The 24,065-nt window shown below is 36.5% G+C and overlaps 1 protein-coding gene across 4 annotated transcripts in view; it reads right to left on the reverse strand.

Moving 5' to 3' along the window:
* Positions 1-24,065, reverse strand: part of CWF19L2 (CWF19 like cell cycle control factor 2) — a 99,869-nt gene that overhangs the window by 37,770 nt on the left and 38,034 nt on the right. For all 4 annotated transcript variants that reach the window (XM_052812551.1, XM_052812548.1, XM_052812549.1 and 1 more), the window contains 2 exons: positions 1,760-1,885; positions 353-490 (listed from right to left, as the gene is read on the reverse strand). In XM_052812551.1, the coding sequence (XP_052668511.1) occupies positions 353-490; positions 1,760-1,885 (264 nt within the window). The remainder of the gene's footprint in view (positions 1-352; positions 491-1,759; positions 1,886-24,065) is intronic.

Raw genomic sequence — 24,065 nt, forward strand, 5'->3', positions numbered from 1 at the left:
ACATTCTAAACACTAAGAAAAATGCTGCTTTTATTTGTCACTAATTTGGGGAAAACATGCTTTGTTGGGCATAAGTAACCTATTAATGTACAACACACTCTAAAAGCATTCACCTCAAAAGCATCAAATTCTACAGGCAGAGGAACTGAACACACCACATTTCCTGCATGCATACAAGTCTCCATCACTTTGATAACATCTATGAGAACCATCTTACAACAGACTTGATTATTATTCAAGACAATCAGAATTCTCAACCAAAAGCAACATACTTACAGCACTGAGGACTCATGTCCTCCCTGATATTTCTAATAAAATGCTTAATTAAAAAGCCATACACACAACACCTTACCTTTGACACCATACGCCTGAACAGTGAGTTTTGATCCTCTGCTGTTCTCATCTTCTCGTTTTTGACCAAATCCTTCAGGTTCATACTATCATCATCCTGAAAATATCTTACTCTTTCTTTATCTATATGACTAGGGACCTGGAACCAAACATATTGAAAATAAATATTAACCTAGTGAGAAAGATCAACTATAAAATTCAGATGCTAATAATTTCAACAAGTTCAAAGAATCATGAATCAAGCTAAGCACATCTGAAACAACTGGGCTTGCTGCTTCATTTGACTTAAGAAAAAGAACATCTTCACCTTTCTTCAATTGCATCAGTATGTCTAAATAAAAATACAGCCTCTTCCCACAGTTGCTATATCCTTTATTACCTTAAGCTACAACACTACCACTCAGGAAGGATGTACAGTAATTCACTGAAACAGTTAATCAGCTCACAAAAATGGAATATTCCAAAAACTAATCTTCATTATTTACAGAAGCTTTTGAATTGTGAAGTCACAGACACTACTGAAACACAGCAATAACAGACAGTACTGAAAACCTGTATAAATGTGGTACCTCTTCTGGGAAATGTTGCCATCTTAGACAGACTGCACAGGAAAACAGAGTTTGTCCTTTAGGGCAGGACTAAACTAAATCCTGAAGGAGCATAGGCAATGGTCATTAACATAAAGCAAGATGGCATTTTCCAAAATGGAAACAACAGGAGGATGACAACCAATTCCTCACCCTCTTGTGCCTTTCACTCCTCCATAGCAGTGTTACAAACTGATCTGCCCTACTCATCAAGAACACGCTTGCTAGAAATATGAGGTGTTGTCACCTCCTCTCATCCCAAGAAGATCGAAATATTAGTTTATTTACTGTTGCAAGCAATTATCCTAAGAATAAAACACTGCTCCAGGCTTCAAGCTTCTCACTCCTCCCCAAAGCACTTTGTTACAAAGATTAGGTCATAATTTTTACTATCAGCAGTAGCAGTATTTTTGATCAGAAGAAAAGGAAAGGAAAATTAGCCCCTGAGTCCTGAGTATCTCAGTAAAATCTTTCTTATTTTGAAAATATTCACCTCTGCTAATCTTCATTATTTATGTAACTTTATGTAATATAAACTACTTGGCTAAGAGACTGTGGTAACTTGGAAAAATTACTTTTCCTTGAATGTGCATTTAAATAAGCCCTAAAAGTGATCCCTAGGGAAATGCAGTCTGAAAATAAACCTACTATATGCTTAATAAATATGTACTCTAACACTTAATTACAATCATCTTCTGAAAGGAACATTTTAACTACCTATTGACATTCTGATAAGACACATATTAATTATGGCATCATAAAAGTAAAACTACAAAATCATTTCAGAGTTACACTTTAATACTCACATTTGTAAAACTTACCATCTGTCGCTTTCTCCATCCTCCTTTTGGCTCCTGTGGTTCAGCTGGTGTGGTCACAGGCCATGCCCTTCCACTTTGATCTGTTCTGACAAGGACCACTTGTTCATCTTCTTGATGGCTTGAAGCCTGTGCCAGGTTTTAAGATATGTTTTAAAACAGATGACACAGACAAAACCAAAAGAAACACCCAATCCACACTGATTAAATGTTTAAAATCCTAAAGATTAAATAACAGATCCTTTACATTTTGCATGTTCATTATAATTCAAAGCAGACAGTATTACCTTACACAAGGTATTCTTTTCCACATTCAAAAAGAACAGAATATTAAAAATATATTCAGCTAGTTAAGTACAGAGTTAAAACCCTTTCCAAAAACAACCAAGTTTGTATTCTTTGTTCTTTTTCATAAAGCTTCATTGCCAGAAGAAATACAATGCTTCTGAAGACAAATAGATAATATTGAATTAATATATACCACCACCATTATAACAGCGTATTCCTGAAAACTGTCCGAAAAGCTGCAGCACGTCACCACTTTTGGGCTTTTTTGTGGATTGGGGGTGTTGGGGGGGGAGGCAGTGTTTGTTTGGTATATTTTTTTCCTTTAAAAACTTGGCTAACAAACTAGCCAAAACATTAGCTATTGTTTTTCAACACATTTTCAACACATTCAACACATTAGATCAGACTTTTGTTTCCTACACTGCACCTACCACCAGTACAGATCACTTTTATCACAATGTAATACTGAAGTTTTTTTAATCTTGATCCTAGGATATGCAGTATAGGAAATACAAACAGCTCAACACAAGTATCTCTATGGTGAAGAAGAAATAGATGAGTAGATGTACATTGATTATTTAGGTCAAATTAAATTATAGACTGAGGCAGAAATGACAACATTTAAATCATCTGTTCGTGTGCTGAAATATATGGAAACAAAAACAAGCATTTACCTGATATACGCCAAAAATAAGTCATTTGTCTTTGGATGGCAAACACATTCAGTCTCACATAAACTACACTTCTACTTAATTACTGCTTCTACAAAAGAAATTTGGGAATCATGAGGAAGGTGTCTTCTAAATGTAACTAAACCAAGCTCTTGAGGTGCTGGAGATATGAGGTGACAGGCATACACAGGACAGGGCAACAAGGGAAGCTTTCACACACTTATCCTTGGTCCTCATGGTGGAAGGAACCACCAGTTCATCTGCTGGAAGAGCAACACAGTAGGGCACAAGCAATCCAGATTTCAAATGCATTGAGGACAAGTATTGACACAAATGCTGAACAAACTGACTAGGAGTGCTACTCTACTGAATTTTCTACTCACAAATTTTAAAAAAACAGCCTAATAAGGGACATGGAAGTCAGCAGCTGCCTTGGCTGCAGCAACCACAAGATAGTGGAGCTTAAGATTCTAGGGGAAATGAGGAAGGCAAGTAACAGAACAAAGAAAAACCCCTGGATTATAGGAAAATTGACTTCAGCTTATTCAGGAATCTGCTTGACTGGATCTCATGAGAGATGGTCATGAATGACAAAGGTCCCCAAGAGAGCTGTTGATCTTCAAGGACAACCTCCACAGAGGATGAGAAGGGTCCATTTGATCTACTATTTGGCTAAATGTGAAACTTTCTAAGGAAGCTCAAAAACAAAAAGGAAGCTTACAGAAGGTGGAACCTGAGCCAAGTTACCCAGCAGGACCACAGATGCACTTTCCAGGCATGCAGGGATAGAATTAGAAAAACCACAGCTGAAGCTAAAACTAGCAAGAGATGTGAAGAACAAAAAGAAGGGATTCTATGAGCATACTGGATATCCTTCTACAAGCAAGGACATCACAGGCCCGCTGCTGAAAGAGAGGAAGGACCTAGTGACAAAGGACATGAAAGAGGCTAAGACACTCAATACCTTGCCAATCTTCACCAGCAAGGTCTACTCTTTGGCTTCTCAGGCCTCAGTGCCTAGCAGTAGAGTATGGAGGACAGAAGTACTACCTGCAGGAAAGAAGGATCAACTTAAGGACCACTTAACCAAACTGGAAATATGCTAGCTTATGGATCTAGATGGGATGCATATATTATGCTGGACAAGAAGTCTCTCCCTATCACATCTGAAGAGTAGTGGTGATTGGTGGATGCCCCTGGAAAAAGGTAAATGTATACAGTCACCTTCAAAAAGTTGAAGAAGAAACACCTGGGGAACAACAGGATGACCACCCTCACCTCAGTCCCCCAAAAACTGCAGAACAAGTCCTCGTGGAAGCCCCTTCCAAGCCCAAGAACAACAGCAAGGTGACTGGAAACAGCCAACAGGGATTTGCAAATGGCAAATCATGCCTGATAAATCTGCCCTCTGCAGTGAGATGACTGGTTCAGTGAAAAGGAAAGTACCAGGGATGTTGTTTACCTTGAAGTTTGCAAGGTTTTCAATGCGGTCTCATAGTATTTTTGTTGCCAAACTGGAGGGATGCGTAGACTGCAAGACGGGTGGGAAATTGTTTGGATTACCAGGCTCAAAGAGTAGCTGTCAATACTCCACGGTCTAACTGGCACTCTTCATAGTTTAACTAGCACAATGTTACAGATGCTACTCCTCGGGGGTTGATCTCTATCAACACAACTTAACTTCAACACCCTGGACAATGGAACAGAATGAAATTACTCTGGCAAGTTTGCCAAGACACCACATAGGTGGGATGGGGACAAGGCTGATAGACTTAAGCGTAGGGTTGCCATTCAGAAGGAGCTCTACAACCTGAAAAAATAGGCTGACAATAGGAACCTCAAACAAATGCGGAGTCTTGCACCTGGGGAAAACTCATGCATTGGCAAAGGTTTAAGACAAACTAGGGGGCAACTCTGTAGAAAAAAAGACTTGGGATGCTTGGTTGATAGCACATCAAAAAATGAGTTTGTGAGTCAGGTAATCACATCCTGAGCTGCATTTTCCATCTCGTAGATTATACAAAGTAATGAGAATTCTAGAGGCCAAAACACTACCCTGAATCAGGAACATGCAATTTATTACACCAATTTACTACCCATAGAAGAATTGCAAAAAAGTAATTTTCAAAAGATCCCATAAACTAGTAAGATTACAGAGGGAAATGGGCAACTGAAACAAGATTAAAGCATTCATTCTCCCAAAACTGCTCTAGCTCTGGACAAAATACAGTAGAAAAACATTCTGAAATAACTCTTATTTTTTTAATGATATAAGTATGTAGCCTTGAACCATGCTTGAGTGAAATAATCAGTTTTGTCAAATACTAAAAAAAAATGTAGATAGAAAGTTATCATTTTCCCCCTCTGTAAAACTAAACAGAAATGCATTTCTTGTAAATGTATTTTCAGATTAACATCTTTTGTACTATCAGCTAGAAGTTTTTCAGCAATTTTCTACTCTATATTTTAACATTTAACATTGTTACAGATACAAAACAGTCTTTAAGCAGACTTCCTGCGTTCTTTATATAGAACATAATACAACTGCTTATTTACAATGGAGGTAGAGCTTTGTAAGTCTCCACATTGCCTTTGCTTTCCTTGTAATCAACAGGTGTCAGTAAGAAATTTTTTATTCTTAGCAAAAATCAGTTTGCTTATTACTGCAGTCAACAAGTTCTAATCTGCTCTCTTTAATGAGACTAACAGCACTAAATGTACATCTTACCAACTATTTCACAATTACTATTATCTGACAAAGCATGGAGACCTTTTTATGACCTATGAGCCAAAAAAAAGATTATTATGTATTTTCTTTTTTCTTTAATATGCTTCTTATAACTGGTGTAAGAGTTCAAAACTTCTAAATAGGAGTTACTCAATCTAGAACTAGTGCAATCAGTCAACTGAATCCTTTGTCTGACATACATCTTCTATTTAAACTGAATAAAGACCAATGAGAAACTAAGATAAATGGTGTCATTTTCCTTTCATTACTTCTATCAGCATTCTGAACACAATTTTTTTTTTTTTTTTTTGCAATACCAGAGTTCACAAAGCACCATGTCCCAGGACCCAAACTAATAGAAGACAGAACCCAGAACTAGTCCTCTGGTTTGTTTTTTTTAAACTTTCATTTCAAACTTGAAAGGCAGATCACTACTGAAAAGGTATCACAAGATCCATGTCACAACTTACATAGGGATGCCATCCTAAAAAAGCGCATGTCCATTCTACATTATGTTCCTAATCTCTACTTCAGTTGAAGGTGGGAAAAGAAAAAAAACACCAACAAAAACCCCTATTAGCTATGACTCTCAGACTATGACCGAGATTATAGTACAAAGAAGAAAAACAGAACAGCTGTGAACACATTAAATGCTGGCAGAAAGAAAGAAGTTCACAAAGTGGTCCTTACCATTAGACATAGATACAGAAGGTTAATATGAACACTACTGGTAATGTTGATTTTTCTTTACCAGAACCCAAGAAGCAAGCTGCCAGTTGCCTGGCTTCAGTTCAATCTGTCAGCCAGTGACAGGTGAATGGATAGTAAAATCACTATCACTTGTATGAGCAGAGAGGAGATCCCTCAATTTCCTTGTATAACAGGAACATTTTGCCAGATAGTGTAAATCCTTATTATATTGGGCACCTTCAGAACTGTAAGACCAGAAGCAAACACCTGCCTCAAGGAATTACCTACAAGCGAGGTCTTCTTAGTTTGGACAGAAAAGTACAATCCCTGAACTCCTAGTCTACCCTTCAGCACTTAAGATCTTATGGGCACCTAAGTTTTTCCTGGTGGAGTTCTAGAGTCATATTGAGTTATGCTTCCGAGCATGCCCAAAACTGCTCCCATTTTGCCAGAGATGGGTGGCTTAACATCTATTCCATATCCAAACCCAACCAGAATGGTTGGACTAAACACCCTTATCCCTAAGTTTTATCCCTCGCTGGCTTAGTTCACATCCAGTGCCCATTAACACTCTTGAGTTCATTAAAAAGGGCTGCAGCCACAGATTTAATTCAGAAAAATATACCCTTTTGTAAAAATATTCCAGAGGAATATCATTCACTTATTTAACTTCAGTGCAGCTCAGGAAGATTACGAATCTATCTCCCACGACTTCTCTACCCACCAAGCAGAGAGAGGAGGAAGAGGAGGCCTGGAATACCTGTACAGCAGGAGTGAAAAATAGACACGAAGGACTCGTTAAGCCAGACAGAATTTATCAGCACATATGAAAATGAAGCATTATCATATAGCTCAGTGATGAAGGCACTCCCATGGATTCCAGTCCTTCAGACAAAATACCAGGGAGTAAAATGAATATATCCATTTCCCACATGACTTCTTAAATACTTCCTTAAACCTCAGCTATTGCAAACTCCATTTCTAGGTACTTAAGAGGTGCAGCTCACACTATTGTTGCCAGCTGCCTACAAGTAAAGCACAGGAGTGCTAAGTGCTGTTCCGTATCACTCCCTTTATGCACCCAGCCCTCAGCCTTCCCATACCTTCAAGTGCTCCCACCAACTACATTCTCATTTGGAATTGAAGTTACCACCTTTTCAGCTGATGGATGTCCGTTCAGATGATGGACATCCTGTCAAGAGCCAGGTCAGCTCAGCTCCCTCCAAAACAGGGACAACAGTACATTCCCACTTCACAGGGGTGTTCTCAGATTTAATAAAGGTGTATATATGTATGTATATATGTATAAATACACACACACACAGATATATACATATAAAAAATTTTTACAAAGGCAGAAATTCTTCACCAGGAAAATAAGTATTTAACTTTCTAAACGTTTAAGAACAAAAAAAAATTAATTAAAAAGCCTGAGAGCTTCTTGATTACACTACAAAGATGTTTAGGCAAATCGGTTTATTAAATTAGAGCAAATAATGTGGACATCACTGAATCTGGTGATATTAGGACAGCCTTTGTCAAATCTTATAAACAACTTTATTAATCTCAATTTGAAGCTATGTTCCACCAAACAATTGATGTCTGCTTTACATCTGCCATCCTCGCCTAATGAAAGCTTGTCCCAGAAACCCCAATAAAGTCTGAATATTCTGTAGATACTGAAGTATGCTGGCTTCAACGGCTTAATTATATTTTTCCAAGAAAAGTCACACGAAGGTGGAAGTTATGGACTAAAAAGCTGTCTAGGTAAGCCAAACTTCTCTCTTACCACCAAAGGCAAATCTCATTCTGCAAAGCAAACCAAGATGTCCAACACTAGTCTGGCTCCAATAACGGTATTTTCAGAGAATATATATGCCGCAGTACTTATTTCCAGCATCAGCCAGATACATGCCTCAGCTGTTACTTTTTCAGAAGATAAGGTGTTTTCTCTCTGTTGGGAGGGAGAGAAGAGGTGATTCATCGCAATAGGAGAAAAAGGCTATGTGCTTCCACCTCACGTTTGCCACGTGCTAAAGGTCAAACCTGGCTAGAGACAGAGACAACCAGGGGGGGGGGGGGGGGGGGGGCTGTTTTCATGTCATCACTATGTTGTTCAGGCAGGTGTGAGGCCTAGTTACCGCTACAGTATTAAAAGCACTATTAATTTGAAAACATAACAACAAAAAAAAAAATGATCAGCATCAGATGAGCAAAGACAAAGGACAACAGGGTGGAGAAAGAATACAACATGAGCGAAAAGCAGCAGGATGTACATCACACTTTTAAATGGGATATAAATGCAAATGGAGTATTCTGGATATAATAGTGAAGAGGTAACTGATGCAAGTTTCTAGGGTGTTGGTCATTTCTTTCTGCATGTAAAAAAAAAACCAAACAAAATAGGTAGACATTTGTGAATATTGTAATGCTTAAACAACCTATGACTTAGCAAGGCTCAGTACTGTTACAGACAGTAGAAAATTTTAACAGTTGAAGGAGCTGGGGAAGAGGAAAGTCAAAGAAAAACCAAAGTTTTAAAAACTGGGGGGGGGGGGAATGTTTCATAAGGAGTACTTCACTTGACAACAAGAAACTCACCCATCTGCAACATTTGGTTGAAATAAGCACAAAATTCTGTCTGAAATGGTGGAAAAGACAAATGCACTCACAGGCTGAGTAGTTTAGACTTAACACAAGATAATCATGTAGCGAAAAATCATAAAAAGAGCAGTACAAAAAGGTAGAAAGGAAACGGAATAATTTTGAAAATTTATACATGGCAGATAGGGAAAGCAAAAATGAAGTTAACACCAACAGAACATATCACAGGGCATTTGCCATGTCTTCTAGTTCTTTAAAGACTTGGATAACTCTACAAGTTTCGAAGCTGAAGATACAACCACAGATGTTGCAGTGAAAACTCAAAAATCCAGAGCGTTGCTAATCAGTCTGAAATGAAACAGACCTTCGTAGAGGAAAAAAAAACAACTTGTCTCAAACCTACCAAACCCACATGGCCAAGTAGGGATACAGCAGCTCTCCCAAGAGGACTAGTTGAATCCACACAGAGAGGGGCAGCAAAGAACAGGAGTTGAACGAGTGGAAAGACGCACCTGACTGAGGATTTCACATAAACAGGACCCTTCAGAAATGGTTACTTGTTAGATTATTCACTGAAAACTGTGAAGGGGCCTGCTGCCCCCATGAAGTCTCCAAAAAGATCCTGATTTTAGGTGAATCATGTCCCTCCTTCCCCACATCTTTGTGTTGCTCGGACAAGAAAAGGGATGGAAATTTTCCACAAGGAATGGCTGCAACTTTTCCACTCCCAGTCTCTAAATTTTCACCTCATTGCACACATGACTTTTCAAAAAGATAAATCACTAAAAACAATAGACCTTACAACATCAATGCTGCAGCAACTGGACAGAATAGTAAACATGAGATTCTTAAGTCAACTTAACAAGCATCCAATTCCTTTTTACAACATCCATCCCAAGATTAAAGTGTCTTCACTAAAGTTTTTAAAATACAGACATTTCAAAAAGGATGCTATTGTTGAGTAGCCTATTATTTTCCCCAAATGAACAGAATTTACAAGGTGTTCTACATGTCAGAAAAACAGATTTTATGTGCCTTTGAAGACAAGCTCCAAAATGTTAGATCCTAACAACAGCTGCACTTTCGTCTTCTTGTTTCTGCATGCCAACATACTAATATACAGGCAGTAGAAGAGTATCTTCTGGATCTGAACCATGGAATCAGTTGGGGTGGGGAAGGAACTCAATAAAATAGAGCTGCCTCTGTGCCCACTCATCTCCTTTCTCTTAATGCATCTGATAATCAAATTCTTCATTAAGTTTCCATCCTCAGGAGGATCAACTGTTTCACTTCAAGTATTACACTCCCCATAGGCTGCTACCAAGCTTAAAACATCTGACTGAATATCAAGCAAAAATACAATACAGTAATCAAACACCTAAACCCCAATCTTTTTTTATAGACTGAGAGAAGAAAAATGACCAAAGTTGCCCATAAACAATGATTAACTTCTGACTTAGAAGTATGATTTTGGACATGTTTCTGGAATGTTTTAAAGTATCATGTTTGATACAGATATCAAAGCTTTATTTCCATGTTTAATGATCATCCACATAAATAGGTATATGTTTCCTTCCCACCTTTTACTGTTTAAAGGTGCTGTAGTTCTGCCTCAAAAATCACTTTCTCAGCTTCTCAATAAATATCATACCGTGAGGCCCTTCAAAGTTGTGTATTTATTCTAGCAATAAGCAATTCCCAATTGAACACAGCACTAGAACATTTTGTTATTTTAGCATGATATAAAACTCAGTAGCTGCCACCAAACACTAAGCTGCTGTTAAGCTTCTGGTTTTAGAAGTAGTCCTGTCTAGGTATGATCTTTTCTCCAGGTGAATGCTTTGATCTTGGAGATGCAGAATGGTTCACAAACCAAGTAAACTTATGTTTTGTGGAAAAAAACAAGCATTATACTGGAACACATATACAAGATGTATACCAGTATAAGCTGACTTGTGTGGAAATACTTCCATTTTTCACCATGCAAAACTTCAGATGGCCTCACAACCTATTTGGGGCATTACACTTTAAGAAACATGCAAACTTAACAGGAGAGAAACTGGAAAAAAGCAAGAAGAATGACTAGAGGACAAGAAAAAGTTCTTTAAAAAAAAAAAAGAGTTAGAAGAGAAGGAAGACAAAGTTAGGGAACACATGCTGGTAGGTTACAAAACCTCATATTCTGCTTGCCAAAACCTTTTGTGATGAATAAGAGGAAAACTAAAAGGTTTAAATTGCAGAAGAAATGCACATTAGGTATTAGAAAGGTTCTTCTAACATTAAGGAGTGTAGAATGACAGTACGGTTGCCTAAGAAGAATATGGAATCATCATGTTTGGGGTTTTAGTGGTTTATTTTAAAACCAAGAAGGGCTAGAAAACTACTAGGAACCATAGATGTGTACAGTGAAACTAGAGAGGAAGAAAGTAAGGCATTAGTAAGTTCTAATGAGAGACTTCAGCAGGCTCTGATTTACACAACATGAAATGATGCAGAGGATAAACGTTTAGATATAATACATACTGAATTATTTGATTCAGAATCCTAGAGCTGGCAGGTTTGTGGGTTTTGTGAGGGTTGGGAGTTTTTTTTCCTAATTTCAAAAAGTCCAGAGTCCTGACACAAGGTATATGAGACTGACCATAACGTATTTAGATTTAATATTTCAGAGAAAAGGAAAAGGCAAAAAAACTATAGCAATATTTAGCTTTAGAAGACAAGGTACAAAAAAAGTAGTTCATCAAAGAGAAATTTAAAAGAGCAGATAAAAGGATAAAATAATTATGAACAGCACAAAGACTAATGTGAAGTCATGTTAGAGACTAGAAGTAAATGCATACTATGAACCAAGATGAATCCAATGGATCAAATACGCCAGGCACGATTATTCAGAAGATTAAAGATGTTATTAGAGGCAAAGACATCCTTCAGAAGTCAAAATCCTGTCTAAATAGAACTGAATTAAAAACACAGCATAAATATAGAAAGTTAATTGTATTAACATAAAAAGGCAAGGCAAAAGTTGATTTTGAGGAGGATCTTACTAACAATAAATACTAAAGCTATTTCTAAACACATCAGAAGCAGAAAGCTTTCTGGTAGAAAAAAAAAGATGCTCAAATGGTTATAGCAGTATCAGATGATGACATTTGAATAATAACTTGATTATTTGCATTCTAAAGATAAGATTTTCCTATTTAACAACTTTTTTCTTTTTAAAAACGGAACAAACTTTAGGAATCACCTTTAAATTGAAATATCAGTAAAAAGAGTTTTCAAGCAAGCTGCCATGAAGAGATTATTTTCACTAGAGCTCCCAAAAAGAATTGCAATACATAATGTCCACATTCTTCAGCATGCATTATATCACTTAAATAGGTGTCTGTCAGTACAAAAATAGCAGAAGGTGGCAATTACAACATAAACTTTTAAAATGCACCAAAAGCTGATTCTGGGAATTAAGGGGCGATGCATCTAACATTTGCAACGGACAAACTCACACAAGCATAATAAAGAACAGAAATCCTCTACACTTGAACAAGTGTGGCATACTGGGAAAGAGCCTTTGCAGGGAAAAGCCATGACTCAGAAGTATTAGACTTTACTGAAGGATTTAAAGGAGTGTGGATACCAATCTAACTGAAAGAGTGTACTTAAAACTCTCACTTTATCTGTTGCTATTTTCTTTATAAATTTATAGACTTGCATTCCTACAACTATACAACATGGTATACAGTAACACCTATGTGCCAGTCAGCATAGCACAAGAATAGACTAACTACTTTCTTTCCTACTAACAAACTGTGAAATTGTCCAGGCAACCTTACAAATATTCCCAGGAACTGTTACCATCTCTCATAAAAGAGGCAAGAATTATCTTTTTGTGCTTTATGTAGACATTCACTTGAGTCTGGCTTTTTGCTTCTGTTTTAACTTGCTTTTAATATCTGGAAAGTATATTACTTCTTCATGCAGTGGCATGGCATTACATAGCTTACTTTAAACCTCTCAAGTTTCTGAATTAATGGCTTAATATGTTTAATATTTAATAATATTTATTTAATAAGCTATATTATAAACAGAAATGGTGATAGTAATATATTAATTGATAATTAACAGATAAATATTATCTCTATCTATATAAGTACAATATAGGTTTTAAAAATATATTTAAAGTACTTTAAATAGGATACATATTATTAAATGTTAAAGTTGAAACTGGAGAAGAGGCTCAGTCACTATCCCTGAATCTTGTGACAACTGCTACACAAACTATATAATTTGCAGTCTGAAACGAACAAAGATAGCGTGTATTTACAGAATCAGAGGGAAATTGTTTGTTGACATTAATTGAGGAACATGAATTTTTACTTCAGGCCAATTAAATATGCAAAGTACACAGTTGTTCTCACCAAATGTACAAACTGCTATACGGCGATTAACACCCAACTGAACAAAGCAGGCAAGTCTGGTTTTGAAAGATAAATGCTTTAAATTAAATACATAAATAAATAAAATGCGGTTCTGAAAAAGATTTTTGAACTCTCCAGAGATGATGCCTGATCCATAATCCAGCAGGAGGAAATGGAAAAACTGTGCCACCAGGTGGACAGCTTAATTTGAGGAACAGACACTGGAGTAGCTGAACAAAGGGAGTAAGCAGGCCAAGCATCTGAGATAGGCTCTACTCAACTGGAACTGGTTTTCAATATTAACAGCTAAAGAGAATAAAATATATTTTAAGAGTCAGTATATTGTGAGATAGGGAGCAACAAGAGCTAGGAAAAACAAACTTTTTTTTTTTAATTACTCAGCCAACAAAAAGCTGCATGCTGTGTGAGTTGGAGAGCTGTCTGCAAATGTTTACCGAAAGCTACACTAAAATGGTACCAGCACAGTGTAACGAAGCAATAACAAAGTTCAGCAACCTTTTTCAGCAAGGAACAATCCTCTACAACTAAATGCTAGCTATGGACAAATTAGATACTGGACTAAGCATACAACCTGTTTCCTTTCTCTTACTGTCTATGGCCAATGAAAATGCTTTGAATAGCATCTTCTTCCTCTATTGGAAAAGTCTGTCTTTATATTATAATATCTAGTAAGTGTCTAGAAGACATCTACCACTTCTCAGAGTGCTAGATGTAGCTATTTCTTCCATCCACTGTCTCCTGTTCTCTTCCATTACTCTTTCTTCTCCCACATCAGTTACCCTTCTGTTAGGTTCTCAGGGTGCATTTACACACCATCACCACAGTTACCAGAAGGATGAGCCAATCTCATTTAGAGGGAGCAGTCTGCCTCCTTCAGTGCTGGCTATTTATAAGGGCACGTGTCATCATTGCAGTCAGTGTAGTCACTAGCTGGAGTCCCCATGTAACATAGGTTTCAAAGCACCTAAGCTACCCTTCAGGCTCTGCCATTCGTTATGAATAATGGAACTGTGAACTTTGAGGTAATACTTATAAAATCAGAAGGCAGACCATTGTCCATAGGAAGACCAAGGTTTGGATCTCACAACACGATGAAATGAAAATGGTCACAGGTCTGTAACAGCAGGCCACTGTATAAAACTCGTATCCTTGATTTGGATTTCTTATAGCAGAAAAAAAATCAGATTAAGAGCAATAGCAGCATGAGGAAGGGAAGCAAGAGCAAACTTCTAACTAGGTTAAAAATTTAGTATTTCAAGAAAGACTCAGTAAACATAGTAATAAGCATCACTATTATAACTTCAAAAGGTATTAAGCTAATACAGAAATAGGATTTAAAAAAGGTTTTTACAAGATCTGAAAGTTGGTCTGCCATAATCAGGACCTTGTGCTTAACAGTGACGAGAAGCATTAGAAAATCTAATGCAGGCTCTAACACAGAAATTAACTAGTCTACAGAAGAGTATCTTCATCAGGTAGTACTAGGTTTACATATAAAGCCTAAGACTGAAAAAAAAAAAACCCAAACCACCAAACAAAAACTCCAAACCATAGCTCCTTTTTATAAGTGAAAACATTAATTATTAGAAAAGGATTAGGTACTTAGATAACTACTGATTGTTCGGTCTCTATCCTTTCTTTCCCCCAGTCAGTGAGTGACACAGGTTAATAACATGTTGTGTTAAAAATTTCATCTTATTGCTACAAAATCAGTTGCCCTTTAAATTCAACAATTCATTGTTCTTATATTACGAAAAAAGGTATTTTAGCTAAACTGTTTATTACTCAGAATAAGTAACCTGACTTCTTTATTCATCTCTTCTTTATATTGAATGCCTCCAATCATCCCTGCATTCAAAAATCTTTCTATTTTGATGCAGGATGTTTTTCGGAATACAATGGCGCTGCTGTTTCTTTACCCGATTGTTTGCTGATCAGTGGTGGATGGGGGGTTCTGTATGTTACAAAATGTGTGAGAAATTGCTTTTGGATGGCCTTGCAGTTTCTGGGCCATCCCGGACAAGCCCCCACTGAAGAAGATAAGGACTTTAGCCCTTTTAAGTAACTTAGTTTAGAAGTATCCATGTGAATTATGTCAAAATGTAAACATAGATAATAGAAGCACTAACGAGAATTCTTTAGGATAAGATGTATCAAACATGCAGAAGATCACACTGCGCAGAATCATCCGAGAAGGGTCAAGTACCGGACAAGTGAGGAAGACTATGGAAGACCACCAGAGGACTCCTGAAGACCACCAGAGACCTTCAATGCACCTATGTAAAGGACATTTGCATATGCTAATAGTTTCCCGGAAAACTAATGAATATGTATACCATTTCTCGGAAATCTAGTGAATATGTATGTAGAACATGTACTTAACCTGCACAACCAAAAGGCCTGACAGTGTGCACGATAGGTGGAGTGATCCCCTGTGCACCCAGCGCTGCAATAAAGAATGCCTGCTTTCTAAAACTCCAAAATCGAGTCTTAGAGAGTTTCTTCGACCGGCTTTTTCGGTATCAATTTGCTCTCAGTACTCATTGTCGTAGAGCACCTCTGAGCTAGGGCGATCAGAATAATATCTCGTGAGTAGAATGGACACGCACACAAACCTCAAATCGAATTCAGTAAGTCATGCTGCCAGCCTGTGGAAGTAAGATTGGAACTTGTAATGTGTAACTTACAGCAGCTTGTAACGTGTCCAGTGATGTGCCTAGTACTAGGGAAAATTAAAGCGATCAAGTCTAACTTAACAATAATATTGGATGTCAGAAAGCCACATAACCCTAGCTCTGGTATATGAGGTACTTTCAGAGACTGTAGTATCAGAAAAGGTAATTTTACAAACTGAAAGCAACAGATTAACACAACCAAAAAATAGCAATTCAGGCATATGAGGGAGCTTAATAATGCATTTTTATTATAAAGAGAGGTAGTCCGATCGGAAGTATTATTATTAAAGGAGTATATCTAGAAAAGAGTCTTTAAAAAAAAAAAAAAAGCAGAGGAACAATGTGGACAATTAGATGTTGCAGAACAAAGATTTAACTCCACATTCTTTTAAGCTTCTACTCATGTATATCATACTCTCAAGCCATTATCACTGCTGTTATTTTGGGAGACATCAGAAGAAAGCCAAAGACTTGAAAAAGCAAGGAGCCTGTAACATCTTACCTAGACAGGCAGAACAGAATGGTAACACTAACACTGACATTGTTGGTGGCACTTCCATTCCAGACACCAGTGGAGAGCCCCACTCTCCACAGCCATCAGTGCAGCACCTGTGAAGAACCTCTGCAAAAATCTCATGCATACAACTTTGCAAACCATGCTGCTAGCTGAATGTCTCTCATTATCCAGATGTGCTGGCCCAAAGCCAAATGTTTTCATTCCTTTTAGAAGGATGGGTGCATAGTTTAATTGATCCTCTTAAACAGTCTATAAAATGTTTCTGCTTTATGTTGGTAACAACAGCTAATGAGACCTAACGTGTCACTACACTAAAGACCAGCTGGTCCCAACAGTCATTGGTTGATCAAATTCTCCTTTCAAAACCTCTTTTTGAACACAATAATTGTGTTTCATTTCTTAAACATACAAAATATATTAATTTATGGTTCACACTTTTATAAATGGTTTTACCTATAAATTATTTTACAGTCCAAAAAGGTTTAATACCGTATATTTACCAAAGCTGTGTGAGGACCAAGTGAAGCATCAGTGAGGTTCTACCATTCCATTTCAGAATGGAAGTATCTCCTGCACCAGAAAGGCTTTCCAGGAATGTTTTTGCTTTTGTTTTTTCTTGGGGTTGGGGGTATGTCAAATTTGTTAAGAAAACCAGAATTTACTCTGAGGAAACACAGTGAAAGGGTAGATACAGCAGTAAAAACATGTAGAAATTCAACATAGTATTAGGAGAAAAACAGAGCTAGAAAAAAATGGCACCGTCAACTACAAATGCTGCATGGCACTTGGGTACAGCTTTTGCTTCCAGTGTCAAAGCATACTCCAAAGCTTTTGTATTATCAGTTTGAACTCTAAGGGCTTTTATCTGCTCTGCCCTTTTATACCTGTTGTATGTACTGAAACCAGTAAAATATTTTACATCATTTAGTTACTGATACAATTTCTCCAGTACTTTAATTGCAAAAAACAATTTCCTATAGATTTCATTCAGGAAGTTAAGCCATTTTGTCTTATTATATTTTTGTCTTATTACATTTTTGTCTCATAAGTAATTGTGTAATCTTCTCTTACTGACATCAACAAGAGTGTTCAGGAAATACACTCACCAGAAACTGCATATACCTATTATTTTTAAAAAGTATGCACTAATGATATTAAAGCTGTTCTGCAAAAGTATGTCCACTTTATTATTCCCTGTTCCAGTTAGAGTTAGTCAACCCTTTGTGTGGAAAATACAAAGTTTTGCTGAAGAAAGAATGGCACAGCCATCCTGCAGATGAGATTCAAGTGTGATGTAACAGCAGGAATTAGAAATCATGATGAGCTGAAAACATCTGAGAGTAAACAGGCCAAGAACCATCTGTTGCTCTATCTCCCCACCATCTGAAGTTCCAAATGAAATTACAGATTTTTATCGTGCATTTAGCGAGGATCATTAATCCCCAGCATTCTAGTTTTTATACAAGTGTCTCAGCTACATTTTTCTGAGAAGCAGTTTTAAATAATTTTTTTAGTGATTCTTTATATATCGTAAGTCTAAAAGCATTACTACAATTGTATTTAAGTTTTGCACTGGGAATATCACAATGAAAGGCCACCCAACCATGTGTTATTAAAATATATTACAGGTAAATTTTGACAACCAAATATTTTTACTGCAGAAAAATATCTGTTTATAGTCTCAATTCCCAAACCTAAAATTAAACATGCTGGCACACCTGCAATTTTGAATGTTAATTTTTAGGATGATTTGGTGTTTGGGTTTTCTTTTTGTTTGGTGTTGGTTTGGGGCGGGGGGTTAAAGAAAAAAAAACCACACATCAGAAGCACTGATTATTTTTCTTCTTTCTTTCACTTCCTATTCCAAAGTATTAATCACTATCTAAACTTTACATGTAGAATCACATATACACACACAAACAACACACTATTTTACTTTTAGATAACTGGCTCTTTTTCCAAGGAATCACTGTCATTTTTAAGCTATTTTTGAAAACACATGAAAAATAAAGAAACATTCTCATTTTTCCCTATTATCATTATTGGAACCAATTGAATATTATTTCAGGTCTGTTCCACAACTGATTCTTCTCAGCTACTCCTAATGTCATATGGTTTACTTGTCTTGGGATAATAACTGTGCTGCAAAAAATGTCTCTGGGTAAATATCCAGCATGTTCCATCCTGTCTCTCTTACTGCAGAACTATACATAATGGTATGCAATGGATGGTATTTTATCATAAATAGGATCTGAGGTATAAGCCAAGTTGTATTCAGTTTCCTTTCAGAAAAAAAAGGTAAGTATTAATTCTTCAAAAAGAAGGAGAAAAAAAAAAAAGAAAATAATTTATACTGAGATAGGTTCCCCAGAATTCTCTCTCAGTCTGGACTCTAATGCAGGGATCCAAATTAAACATCAGACCTTCAATCCATCAAAATTTGTGTTCAGATGTAGTTTGTAAAAGGAGGTGTTGGAAACCTAATCATCCTTAATCCTAATCATCCTAATCATCATTATCTATACTTGGGAAGAATAACTAAATAAAAAATGCAGAAGCATTTGAAGTACATGAAGCTCTTGATATCATGAAGGTTTTCACTAAAGACGTGGCCTACTCATGCCATAAAACTAGCTAAATTAAGTTTTCCTTGCACTATAAATCTTCTCCACCCAAGATGCACAAACAATGGACTGGAGAGTGTTACTTTTACAGATGAAACAGGTAGCCTAGAAAGTTATCTCCTTTAAAGCATCATCATGTCAGTCAGATGCCTACTGTAAAGTGAAATACGGTGCCTGCCAAAATTGAGAACTATTGCTCTACAGATATCTTTCATGCCCAAGAGGCTTCACAGAAGCACTACATACCCTTCATTAGAAAAACTTAAGGAGATTTTTTTTTCTGAGTTTTTTTGCTCTATCTTGAGGAACAAATATATCTTGTGGAATATATATAAATCTATTTATATATTTATATATTTTGTGTGTGTGTGTGTGTGTATATATATATTTGTCTCAATCACTGTTTAATTCCTTATGCTTTAAATATATTTATTAAATTAATCACATTAGACTGAAGGCTGATGGACTTTCATAGAAAATTCAGTTATTCAAATGAAGATTTGCTATGCTGAAATCATTCATGTTTTCCTTACAACTTCTCAAACGCATGACAGAAAAGCCTGTATTTCTCTCTACTTTTTCAGAACTTCACTCTCTTCTTTTAAATACTCTATGATAGTATATCCTCTACCATGTTATTTTGCTTAAAGTACCACCTTCTGCTTTCATTCAATTTTGTATTGATTCTGTATTTTAAACACAATTCATCATTATTAAGAACTGTCTCTAGCAATTGCTCAGCAGAGACTACTTTCCGTTTCCTGCACACTGATTAAGTGCTATGGAACAGAGTAACAGGCTTAGGGTTGAGAAGCTTTTTTTCTTATAGGCCCTACTTCATTTGGAATTGAAAACAGTTTTAAAAAAATGCATACACTTATACTTCATTCATCCACCACCATGAACTGAGTCTACATTTACCTAATTTTGTATCATGTCAATTTACTTCCTGACTAAAAAAAAAAAAAAAAAAAAACACCAAACACAATTAAGTCAGTTTGTAGCAACACAAAAGCAAACTGTTTTTCATTTAGCAGATTTGACTCTAATTCTTATGCAGGGACCATACTGAAGGAAGCATGAGAAGAGATGGAAAAAAATTCTGAAAATTTGAAAAGGAAAAGCACACAAATAATGCACACCGTAACTTATTTGGAATCACCATAAAAAGCACTTTCTACATGCAGATTAAAACATAAAAGCAGCTATACTGGATCAAACCAAAGCCTAACATGCCTTCTCCAGCAATAGCCAAAAGTGAATGCCTAATGAAGAGTATAAAAAGAAAGGATACCTCCAAGCATTTGTGACTCAGCAATTAAGCACCAGACATCATTTCTGTACAATCCTCAAGGGATTTATTTTTCATGAACTTGTCCAGTCTCTCCTTGAATCTACTTAAGCTCTCAGCATCCACAACACCCTGGAGCAACCATTCTGTGAAGAATCACCTTTTTTCCACTTGTTTTTAATCTGCCTTTTCAATTTGGACTAGATGATCGTTGTAGGTCCCTTCCAACTGAAATATTCCATATTCTGCCTCTTGCTCATTTAAATTTTACCTCCCAATTTTTGTACTACCAAAAACCATTGCAAATGATGAGCCTCAAAAGGAGTGCTAATGTTCCAGATATATTTTGTTAAGCAAAAGTACAGAATAAAAGCATAAATTACATCAGTTATGACTGGTACTGACAATGGCAAAGGTAACATCCTCATAACCAACGCACTCAAATCAAGAGTTGTGTAGCACTTTCAGATAACAGAAATACAAACTGTAATTAAGAGGTTAACCATGAACACACAGAAGTTATTTTTTAAATGCTGAAGTCTCCACAATTTTCTGCTGTCTCCTTAAATTCAGTAAGTACTAATTTTCATCATCTATCCTAACTCAGAAACACTATGGTACAGTACCCTTCTCTTACATAGTTTCACTAGGGCTCAGACTGCAACTTTGCTTTTCTCAAAATGCCCGTGACAAATTAGACATAAGCATCTGAAAATAAGCATCATTTAATTCTATCACAAATTAAATTAAAATATTTAATTCAGGGTTAGTCCCTTCATAGAGCCCACATGCCTCTTTTCATATTCACTCAGTTTTTTGATTTCCATAGGCTCGAAGGTTGCCTCTTTCTCAAATGTAAAGACAAAACAAGCACAATTGACATTTTAATTCATCCTTTTAAAAAGGGTCTTTGCACATGCACTCATTGCAGTTGTATACATGTGACTCAAGTATTTAAGTACAATAGCCATTAAGGCCCCAAATTTTACTTAACAGATAGTTTAACTGTAATCCTACTAAAATTTATAGGACTACATGCTTAAGGTAGCCTGCAGTGAAGAATAGAGGGGCTCTACCTAAGCTGAGACATCCACCAGCGTGCAACACCACGCAAGTAACTTCCGTCTACAGACTTTCAGGATGCTACATTCAGACAAGTCGATGTCTCCCTCCCTGGAGCTGAACACACAAAACCAGTTGAGACACCTATGCATTTTGTACTTCGTGCTTTTGGTCAGAGAATTTCCATTTACAACACACACAGTCTCTCTACCCCATGAGAGCTACCTACTCCAATGTGCCGTAAGTCAGGCTTGTTCAGCATCTAGAGTGCTTAAACTGTTGTTCCAATCTAATTTCATGTTTCAAACTAGAAATATTAGGATCAAAATGTTTATTTAATGTTACTAATACAGAAAATAACTTGTGATGCACTTAAGGATATTGACATATTTAGAGGTGCAAAGAGAAATATTAATAAATCTACCTTTTACCTCTAACTATCTTCCTGTCTAGTCTTGTGTTCTGTTTCACAAAAGCCTTGGTACCGAGGAGCTTTCCCAACTTATGGCAGCCTGATACACGGTGGCGTCCTCTCACAGCCCTTCTGCTTACTGTATAGCAGAAAACTTCTATCTTCCTAACTGCATATTCAGGCATTAAGCCTGATAACAGCAATGCTTCTTAGCTCTCCTAGCACAAATTACTAGGAAAATACTTATGATAGCACACCAGTTCAGAAGCCATTAAAAAACACCTATCCTCTATTTAGGTTTCATATATATGTGTGTGTGTATATATATATTTGTATTTACTTATAGATATTTTATCAAAAAAAATTAGCTACAGGAAAGAAGTAGGGAAAAGTGCAATTGAGAAATTAAATATTTAAGGAAGGAAAAAAAATGTGGAAAAAATTAAACAACATTAGTGAACCAATATCCCCAAACAACATTACCTAGTATTTTTCATGAAGCACCAAAAAAGCAAGATAACAGCTACTCATATGCCTTGAAGAGGAATATATATAAAAACTAACCTCTTCAAAAAACCACACAAATTTTATTGAAAAATTCATATCTCAATTCAGGCAAAAGAATTCCATTTATAAAGCTACTCAAAAGCCACAAACAATTTTAAGAACAACTCAACTAATAAACTTTCATCTTTTCTGCACTTTAGACACATGGAAGGCTAGCAGTTAAAAACAAATCAAATGTTAGACAGGCAAAATGAGGGCTGGTAGTACATAAAAGAAACACTTCAATACTGCTGAAAAATGGTTTAAGACAAAGTTACTATTTTTTTTTTCCAATATCAAGAGAATCCAAACATGTTTTAGCCTGTACTGAATTTTATCCTGGGATAACTTCATACACAGAAAACCTATAACATTATTATTTGTGGGTGTTCACTTCATTTAATAGAAACATCACACTAACTACCAAGAAGAAAAAAAAAAGAAAAATAAAAAAAAGAAAACAGCAACAATCCTCTTCCTCAAGGTAAATTTTTGCTATAAAATTACCCAAGTGGGCTTACTTAGGATGCAGCTGTAGACTTCTCTTCTGCTTCAGTATCTTTTACAATTTTCTTGCTATTCTAGGTTCAGAAAGATGTATACATTCATGCTTTTTGGCATCTTTCAGTTGGAAATCTCTACTTGCAACATCTAAACGCATCACAAAGAACAGGTCTCAAAATGACAGATGACTTTGGCCAAAACAAAAACTAGTAACAAAATGGTCTTACCAGGATCTGTACACTTGGTGAAAAATATCAGCTAATAAATGTAAGGTTTTTAAACACCAAACATCAGTATTTGAAAATTATCCTTCAAAACCACATTTTTGGGGTTGCTTGGGGTAGAATTCTTGTCTAAATCAAACAAACTACAAAAGCTAGATTTGCCTCTGTTCTCACTTACAAACAAACAAATAAATAAAACCAGGACTTAAGCTACCACTTTACAATCCCTTCAAGTCTGTAGTTTCTTGATCACTTTAAGGCAGAATAAACAAGCACTGCTGTCAAAAGAATTGATCCTGTCCTCTGTACAAACCTCAGCCACCCATGCACATCCCATTATACTAGCACAAGTCTTCATTCAGTCACACAGTGAACTGAATTGGGAAACTGATCCATGTTCAATTAATCAAGAAGGAAAAAAAAAGCCTCTCTAGGGAGATGCATTCAGAATTGCCTTTGCTGCTTCCTGATTTATCTCCCCAGTTCTCCCATCAGAAGTGAAAATAAACCAAAGCCATGTTTCAGGACCTTTCAGCATGACATTGGCCATGCTGCTCCAAGGAACCAGAGACAGACCTGCCCGAAACAAAATGCTTTGAGTTTGTTATCAGTAGCGGAGGCAAAGCTATCAAACTTTGGGACATCCATTCGGAAAACCACTTCTGTGAAAACTGTTTCAGCTATCTTACTTCCAATACATCTGGCTGAACTGACTGAGGCTATCATTTGGGTGGTCAATGTTATAGAAAGACTGATTAATACAGTATCAAATGCACGTTCACAAATCAGCCTCTTTTGTGTTATGACATGGTTTCTGAACATCTGGGCTGTTCAGACAGACAGTGTGATATAGCTGGCCCTTGATACACAGGAGCATCCAACACATTCTGCTTGTGTCCCAGTAATACAAAATCAGTTTGAAGTTATAAAGCCAGTAAGACTACCCTGGCAACTATCACAAGGATAGGACTTAGGACAGAGCAAATGTCGGCTTTGCTGGACTGTTCACACTCAAAAGCCACATAATACAGGCTAGAAGT

This window comes from Harpia harpyja, chromosome 17 (genome assembly GCF_026419915.1).
Source record: "Harpia harpyja isolate bHarHar1 chromosome 17, bHarHar1 primary haplotype, whole genome shotgun sequence".
NCBI lineage: Eukaryota > Metazoa > Chordata > Aves > Accipitriformes > Accipitridae > Harpia > Harpia harpyja.